This window comes from Nasonia vitripennis, chromosome 4 (assembly GCF_009193385.2).
Source record: "Nasonia vitripennis strain AsymCx chromosome 4, Nvit_psr_1.1, whole genome shotgun sequence".
Classification (NCBI taxonomy): Eukaryota; Metazoa; Arthropoda; class Insecta; order Hymenoptera; family Pteromalidae; genus Nasonia; species Nasonia vitripennis.
Window position 1 is genome coordinate 12,464,308 of NC_045760.1, and position 8,447 is coordinate 12,472,754.

Genomic DNA, 8,447 nt, shown 5'->3' on the forward strand with positions numbered 1-8,447 from the left:
ATCCGATTATTGAGCATCTAAATATGAAGATTCGATACACTCTTCTCGGCAAATTATAAGATCCTCAAAAATATTTATGTATTTTTTACCAGTACATTAAAGTTAAGAATATCTATACGTAATAATTATCTCATTGCATTCTTTGTAGCAAAACTAATTTAAATAAAAAAATGTTGATAAGTGAAAACATCTTCATACGTTCACAACGATCACTTTAGGCATACAGAACAAACAGTAAAAGTCTTGGTGAGGGGAAAGAAACGTTTGATTCGCCCTGATATCGCGTTTATCCGGCGCATAAAAAAGCCTGCGTCGATCGTCGGGGTTGTAAAAACTCCGCCTCTATAGGGTGACGCCGCCCTCGGCATGCGCCGAACAAGACTACCTATTTTGCGCGAGCTCTCGTTGTCGCCTGCAATCGTACGGCTCTCTATCTCTCGAAGAGACGAGTAAGTACTACCTCGGTCCTCCTTAAGTTTTTACGAGCTCTTATTCGAATCGTGAATTTTGCGCTGCTTGGCGCTTCTTTCACCCGCGTAACATGTCCGGTAAGTATGTTAACGCGGATGTGATAACTGGTTTACTGAACAATTTAAAACTTGGCGAATCTTAATAGACAAGTATCTTTGATCAACTGGTTTTTGTCGGTTATTTTCATGTTTAACAAAACCTTGCATTACAAAGTCACGAATTCAATTAAATCATGCACGCTTGATTCCAAATTTTTTAGATTGCTTATTTGATTATTGAACGAAATTCCGGAATTTCCTACGGTGCTTATTTCAAAGCATTGATAAATTATACGAGCAGTAATAAATTGGACGCCAAACTAGTTTTACAAACTCGTATCTTACTAAAAAGCTTTTTTTTTAAAGTGTCAGTGCAAGAAATTCCATTGGACTTGAGTAGTCGCAAAAAAAGGCAGCGAGAACATTCAAAAAATATAAAATACCAGCGACACCTGCCCTGTCAAATTTGTGGAAAAAATTTCGACAGACCTTCGTTACTAAAAAGACATCTTAGAACGCACACAGGTAAAAAATATAAAAAATTTACGCGCTAAGAGTTGACGTAGATTTTACGAATGTTAAATTAAATCATTTTTTTAAGGAGAGAAACCACATGGTTGTGCCATTTGCGGAAAAATGTTCAGTACCAGTAGCTCTTTGAATACTCACGTAAGAATTCACACCGGTGAGCGACCGCACGAATGTCCAATGTGTGGGAAACGATTCACCGCATCTTCGAATTTATACTACCATCGCATGACGCACTACAAGGTAAGCATTATGCAATATAATTAGAATATTTTCAATTCTCAAAGTATTAGTTATTGAATTACTAAAGCGGTAAATCGAATGTATTTAGGTGAAACCGCATAAATGTACGGAATGTGAACGCTCGTTTCCAACACCTGGAGATTTAAAAGCGCACAGCTATTCGCATACCGGGAACTGGCCACTAAGATGTCCAATTTGTTACAGAGGTTTCTGCAAGCCCCGAATATTGCATCATCACATAGAGCACCATAAAGGTATACGCAAAATACGATAGTATATTATGTTTGAAGGATTTATAAAATAATAAATTAAAAAAATTTTAAATGCTCTAGGTTTCCATGCAAAGCAATGTCGAATGTGCAAGACGAAATTTACTTCTTTAAAGAATTTACGATTCCACGATTGCACAAACAATTCTCAATTGCTGCAACATCTGTCAACTAAACTAGAAGACATTAGTACAATTGAAAAAACGAGCTCGTTTAATAATAATAAATTCAATAATTCTACTTTTTCATGCATACCAAGTATTGCCATATCTTTTCCGTGGATGTCGTAAAAGTAGAAAATATACAAGTGACAAGTCACAGAATTCATCAAAATAGTCATTTATTCAAAAACTATATTATTTATCGTATATTTACGACTAGTAACCTCTCATGTTTAATATTTTAAAAAGAAGCGTTTAATTTATCAAATTTATCAAAAATAGAAAACATAACGGAACTTCGTTAATTAAACTCAGTATTGTATAACAAAATTCAAAATAAACTTAAGATTCATACGTAGTTCAACTTTTACTAAGAAAAAATAGATAAGTGAAATCCATAAAAATTAATTTATGCATTAATCACAGTACCAGGCTCGATGCCAGAATCATTAATAACGTCAGATTCATGTTTCTGAGTCTCATTTTTTGAAATGGACTTATTACTGTCCTTTTCTTTTGACTCTTCTACCATGCTGCTGCTGGCTTTCCCATTTGACTTCAAAGTTCTTCCGTCTTCTTCGATAATCGAATCTTCTAGTATACTACTAGCAGTCGAAAGATTCGTCGTCTTATCATTCGCTTCATCCTCCGTCGATTGACTCATTTCCTCACTACTGTGATCTTTCAGCTTCATATGTTGAACGTGAGAGATGGTATCGTCCGTCTCAGAGCCTTCGTTATTTTTGCTTTCCTCTCTTCTCTTCGCTTCTTCACTTTCTTCGTGCTCTGCATGGAAAGCTGCAGTCTGAGCAGCATGAGTTTGAGAAGAAGTGTCACATTTCAAGATTTCACGTAATGCCATCGTAGCGTAAGACGACGATTTTAATGACATTTGAATGACAAGAGCTTTGAATGTACCCTCTATTAAAAATAAAAAATATGTTAAAAATATGTTATGCTGACATTAATAACGAATGAACAAGATGTTCATACCTGGATTATCTTTTGGTGCTTCAATGCCTTTCATCTCATCAATATCTGAAGCTATCAAATCATCAGTTTTATTGACATAACGAATGATATTCCAACTTAAATCTTCTGGAACCTGTAAAATCTTTCTGTATGATCCAGAAAGAGTGTACTTTCTACAATATAAAAAATTATGTATATTAATTTGATGTGTATTAACTTTGTATTTTTTATTGGCGTATAATGAATATACTTACTTGTTTTTTTGTTTGAGATCTGCAGTAAGTCCATCTTTTTCAAGGTGATCATCAAACCAACTTTTTGCATACGTAGGATACACAACTTTCCATCCTGGCTGTGGCATTACAATATCTGTAATCTTATAGTTTGACAAATCTTCTTCAGTTAAAATCTTAACTTTTGGTATTTGTCGTTCACTATCATCTTTTTCGCTAGTCTTGTCATCTTCAGTCTTAGAATCTTCCTTTTTCTCAACACTCTTCTGCTGCTCAGTACTTGACTGATTGACATTTTTAGAGTCTTCGATCTTTACTTTAACTTCTTCAGTATTCTGCTCTTTGGCATCAGCATTAGACTTTCCATCCTCACCTGTCGTTTGATGTGAATCATCAGTTGGAGTTTCAATATCGTCTTTTGAGTTAGGATTTTCATAAACTAAGTCGCCAACAATTGGTTTAAGTCCGAATTCCCTAATGCGCCTAGAAACTATGTTATTCCATACCATGCTTTGATATGCATGAACATACATCAACATAGTATTGCGTGGAACCATGTCCAAAGCTCCTACAAGATTTTTCTGCCCGCAGATATTGATTCCCCATAAGAGTTTGGCTTCGATTTTGTCATTACGACCAATTTTTTGATATGCGAGACGTGAATCCTTTGTGTTCTTGTAAATTTCTCTTGCCTCTGCCAAGTTAATATCCTGTTCACCTTCTCGTGGCTTCAGAATTAGATCTACAGCTTCTTCCCAGTTGCCTAAAGTATTAATAATAATAATTAACTGTTCATATTTGCAAATAAGTAAATAAATTCTTTTTTAAATAATACAAAAAAACTTTACCTTTTAGAAGAGCTTTGCCAATTTCATAAGTAGGTATAGCTGCTATAGTTCCAAATCTTTGCAGACCATAGTAATTAATAAATCCATTATCACGGAAATTCACCATTGCTTTCTCTATGATATCATCTGAAACAGTAACGTTTCTCAAAGCAATGGTAAACATGTTACCATCAAGCTTCCCTAATTTTAAAGGCTCCTTTTCAAATTTGAAGTTCCCTACATATGCTCCTCTTACAACTCTAGCACCGTGCATGATGTTCTTTGGGTTTAATTTCTTAACACTAATCCACTGTGTTGTTTTGGCTCGACGATCCTTGGTTCCAGCATAGTTGAAGACACTTGATTTGAGACGTAAAACCTTTGCTATTTGATTTAATGCATCCATTGTATCCATGTTGACCTTGTGCAAAATGAAGTGACAATAGTCACCTCCTCTCAATGACCAGTCTTGCCTATTATCTCTGTTAGTACCTAAATAATCAGAATTCAGATATGAAAAAAGCATGATTCTAAAATCATAATCATTGTTCTAAAAAAATTTGCTTACCAAACTTGTTTTTGTACTCCTTTGAAAAAACAATTAACTTTTTGTTCTCTACATCTTTTGTTTCACTAATAACAGTAGTTAATTTTTTAACAATCTTATGGATACATCTCCTCTGCTCTCTGTCCATCTCTGTAACATCAATTTCAACACCAGCATTTTCTTCCGTAACAGTTTGTAGTTTTTCCCAAACTTCTTCTGGAATTTTCTTTTTTAAATCTTCTATATCTTCAAAATCTGGATCTGCTGGAATTTCTTGATCAGTCAGTTTGGCAATTTCACCATTTGTACTAATCTCATGTACAACAAAGTCGGTATATCTTTCCTTTATCGTTCCAGTGAACCCTTCTACAGCTTCATTTATGTACTCTGTGATCCCAAGATCAACTTCTTTGAGCCTCTCTCCAACATCAAATCTAGCCTTTTTGAAATGCCTTCTGTCACCTCCCCCACCATGATAACCTGTAAAAATTTAATTTGCATATTTTAAAGCGACAGAAAAATCATTATTAATCAAGTTTTTATCAGGATACATCTAATTAAATTTGTAATTCAAAGATTTCTTGTTTTTAAAACAAATAATAAACAAAAACTTGACTGAACAAATTTTGTATCTAAAAAGATTTAAATGATGTTAGTATTATATTTTGATAAAATCTCAATAAAAACTGGAATGAAACAATTTTTGTGGAATCAGCACGTCGTAATATCTTAAATTTTCCAATTTTTAAAATATATGAATTCAATCAAATAAGACATGCTTATATTCTAATTCAAAGCTATATGACTATACAAGTCAGCTTGAACAGTAGCTCTTGAGATCAAAACACCTCATTGTATGCTAAGAATGTAAATGTAAACAAAGTCTAGCCATACAGAAGAGTCACATCAAGGTTAATTATTAGTGTTAGAATATTTCCTCTCCAAAATAATATTTCTTCATTACTGCTAACACTGGTCAAAGTTTAAAACAATTTTATTTTAAATTTACTCAAAAAATTCACTTTATTTTAATACGCATTAAAAATCGACTTTTTTCTATTGTTGTGAATTAGTTTTTTTTTCCTTTTACTGAAATAAACGTTTTTATAATGCAAACAAAAATAAAATATACACAAAAAAAATTATTTGCTGGAATAAAATAATAGTTTTCAGCATGTATAGAGTATGATTTCAAATGAAATCAGTAATTAATTACTACACAGGAATCCTCAAGTATCAATTGTAATAAAGTTACTCACGATTCTTTCCGTAATTTCTGTTGTGACGATTTTTGTTCCCGTACTGGTTAAACCTCCTCGGTTTTCTCTTGTCGTCGCTTCTTTCACCGGCATCACCACCCGCATGACCAGCTTGATCACTGTGGCCTTTGTCTTTCTCGGTGTTTTTTTCTCCACCACGAGGCATGGTGATTTCTCAGAATCTTGAAAAAAAAATACAAAAGAATATGTAATAATTCGGTAAATTGATGGTTTTAGAAATAAGTCTTTTGATCACTTGTTTTCATGGTATATAAACAATGCAGTACAAATGAAAGTCAAGGAATCTTTATTCGTATTTTCTCATACTATTGACGCATTATTTACTTGCGAAATTATATGCACATTATCGTGGCAAACGTAGTATTTTTATTATTAACGCGACAATGAAATAAAAAGTATTTTTATTTAGTACTTGTTTACAATAAACTTACTAGTTTTAACGAATTCCTTTGAGGTTATATCCGCGTTAGACGATCCACGCTGTGCGGCTATCCACGTTGGAATGAGCGATGCTTTGAAAAATCAAATGGCTACACCATACCGGCTAGCGAGTAGTGGACTCGCGGGATATCGCGCGCGCGCGCGTATGTGTGTGTGTGTTGTGTGTGTGTTTTTATATATATATATATATATATATATATGGTCCTGTCCTGCTGTTCTCTATGTCTGTTTTAGGGATAGTCAGGAGAGGCGATGTTGCCATTTCAGTTTTAACAAATAAACCAAAAAATCATAACGGAAAATTCAAAAATTTATGTTTGATTTCATAGTTGTACAGAATTTATAATTTGATTGCTCGGTAATTTAATTGCAAACTAATTTTATTTTTTTATTATTGAATTAAATTATGTTTTCATCAATATAATGATAATATTTTTTAAAAATAAGTAATAAACCATTGAATTGAATCAGTTGACCGGGTGTTGATAAAACAGGGCATATCTTTGTCGACGTATAGTAAACGGTATAGGTATAATCTGTGTGCATTTATATATTATCACAGAAATATAAGGTGCACATACTTGTGTGTTATTCGTATCTAACAAATTGTTTAATTCACTCGAATTACATTTGTGGCTGAAAGTTATAGACATTAAATTTATTGGCAATAATTGTACCCAATTTTATTTGAACATTTCAAGTTTCAGTCACATAATGTAAAACTAACCTCAGCTGAACTTAGTGTTTGATTATAATTTTATTGTTTTTTTATTGATTTTACAATAGTTAAAACAGAAATGAGTGGACCAGAAGAAAATAGTGAAAGTAAAAATAAAAATGAGAATACATCAAAATCCGCGAATGACAATACAAATCAAGAAAGTACAACAGATAAACACTTAGATGATAATAATAGCAAAATAGTTGCAGAAAGTGAATTGATTGTTGATAATAAGAAAACAAGTGAAGGCTCACAATCTACAATCACTAGTAGTAAAGTACTACAAATAATAAAACTATCTGCATCATCTATCAAAAAAAATCCTAAAATAGTTAAAAAGGATAATGATGATATTGAAGAATTCGATACCAGTGAGGAAGAAGAAGAAGAAAATAAGGTTGACGATAGCAAGACTGGCCAACAAAATTATTCAGAAAATATAACATACAAAGGTGATAAATGTATATATACAGAACCAGGAACTGGTCGACAACTCATATGGAATAGCAAAGAAAATAAGTGGTGTAAGAAATAATATTGTTACGCTATAGAACATGCATAAAGAAGGCCCTATTGAGCACTAGTAAAGCAAAGCAATAATCTTTGATTATGCATAAAAAATTCTAAATTTTTATAAACGCAAAATATACAATTAAAGTTGATACATTATTCTATTTTTCATTCAGTTTGTAGACAGTAAAAAAGGACTTCTTTATGGACTTTTTATATAAAGTATATAAATTAGAAAGGCAATACAATCGACTTTTTTAGACTCAAATGGTGATTTGAGCACTTATACCTAATATAATTCTTACTTGGAAAAGCTCATTTTTTGCCCCTGGTTATATGACACATGCTTTTAAATGGAAAAATTAATTTTTCTTGTAATCTAATATGAAATATATTTCAGGTGCTGAAGGTGGATCCACAAGTGCTGATACAACAGATGCTATGAAAAATTATGAATTTGATGGGAAAAATTATGTATATACAGATAAAACAACAAATGTAACATATAAATTTATTCAAGACAAAAATGAATGGGTAGTGAAGGATGACAAACATAGTGAAACTAAAGACAATGAAAATGATAATGCAGATGTACCCAAGCCTGCACAAGAAGGAGTGTACGGATTTGAAAATGATACTCATACCTATACAGATCCGAGTGATGGCACATCTTATATTTGGGATCGAGAAAAAAATGCTTGGTTTCCAAAGGTATTTATTCATGTTTTACTTATTTGTGCATTAGACATTTCTTTAAAATTCTAATTTATGAGTGTGTGTTAACAAAATAATAAATTTTAATCAACCTTGCAGGTGGATGATGACTTTATGGCAAGGTATCAAATGAGTTATGGGTTTACCGATAATACTAAAAGTGATACCACTGAAAGTGAAGTACCAAAAAATCCTTCTAATGAACCAGAACCTCCAAAAAAACTGACTAAAGAAGAGAAAAAGGCAGAAAATAAAAGAAAAAATCAAGAACCTCCAACCTGGTTTGATATTGATGAAGCTCATAATACTACTATTTATATATCAAACCTGCCACTAGATGTTACTATGGAGGAGCTTAAAGAGCTAGTTACTAAATGTGGACTACTTGCTCGTGATGAAAAAGGAAAAGATAAATTGAAATTGTATACTGATGCAGATGGGGAACCTAAAGGAGATGCACGTTGTACATATATTAAGGTAAGATTATATTAT

At 32.5% G+C, this 8,447-nt stretch overlaps 4 protein-coding genes across 5 annotated transcripts in view; 3 read left to right on the forward strand and 1 right to left on the reverse strand.

Annotated features, from left to right (window-relative positions):
- LOC100119509 (protein vestigial) overlaps positions 1-8,447 on the forward strand; it is a 397,514-nt gene that overhangs the window by 304,917 nt on the left and 84,150 nt on the right. The gene's annotated exons all lie outside the window — the stretch shown is intronic.
- LOC103315694 (gastrula zinc finger protein XlCGF7.1) lies at positions 61-2,114 on the forward strand. Its single transcript, XM_008205857.4, has 5 exons — positions 61-449; positions 876-1,034; positions 1,111-1,280; positions 1,369-1,534; positions 1,613-2,114. Coding segments are annotated over exons 1-5 (723 nt in total). The 5' UTR covers positions 61-448; the 3' UTR covers positions 1,840-2,114.
- On the reverse strand, positions 1,879-6,237 carry LOC100119445 (pseudouridylate synthase 7 homolog). Its single transcript, XM_001603173.5, has 7 exons — positions 6,001-6,237; positions 5,549-5,730; positions 4,311-4,769; positions 3,764-4,234; positions 2,937-3,678; positions 2,704-2,855; positions 1,879-2,631 (listed from the first exon to the last, which is right to left on the reverse strand). Exons 2-7 carry the CDS (start codon positions 5,712-5,714, stop codon positions 2,120-2,122), a joined length of 2,502 nt encoding a protein of 833 aa, XP_001603223.2. The 5' UTR covers positions 5,715-5,730; positions 6,001-6,237; the 3' UTR covers positions 1,879-2,119.
- Positions 6,487-8,447, forward strand: part of LOC100119478 (HIV Tat-specific factor 1 homolog) — a 31,043-nt gene continuing 29,082 nt past the window's right edge. Inside the window, exons 1-4 of one of the 2 annotated variants that reach the window (XM_032599371.1) lie at positions 6,487-6,581; positions 6,797-7,255; positions 7,642-7,952; positions 8,055-8,432. In XM_032599371.1, coding sequence (XP_032455262.1) covers positions 6,808-7,255; positions 7,642-7,952; positions 8,055-8,432 — 1,137 coding nt within the window. In that variant the 5' untranslated portion in view covers positions 6,487-6,581; positions 6,797-6,807. Of the gene's footprint in view, positions 6,594-6,796; positions 7,256-7,641; positions 7,953-8,054; positions 8,433-8,447 lie in introns of both variants that reach the window. The other variant, XM_031928945.2, reaches the window with a different exon arrangement.

What these genes read in the sequence shown, in the direction of transcription:
- LOC100119445 (XM_001603173.5), bottom strand. Translation starts at nt 5,714, where the DNA reads ATGCCTCGTGGTGGAGAAAAAAACACCGAGAAAGACAAAGGCCACAGT. An exon ending in GGAGTACAAAAACAAGTTTG is followed by an intron (nt 4,235 to 4,310) that starts GTAAGCAAATTT and finishes CTGATTATTTAG; the next exon opens with GTACTAACAGAGATAATAGG. An exon ending in AGCACCAAAAGATAATCCAG is followed by an intron (nt 2,632 to 2,703) that starts GTATGAACATCT and finishes TATTTTTAATAG; the next exon opens with AGGGTACATTCAAAGCTCTT.
- LOC103315694 (XM_008205857.4), top strand. An exon ending in ACATCTTAGAACGCACACAG is followed by an intron (nt 1,035 to 1,110) that starts GTAAAAAATATA and finishes CATTTTTTTAAG; the next exon opens with GAGAGAAACCACATGGTTGT. An exon ending in ATCGCATGACGCACTACAAG is followed by an intron (nt 1,281 to 1,368) that starts GTAAGCATTATG and finishes GAATGTATTTAG; the next exon opens with GTGAAACCGCATAAATGTAC.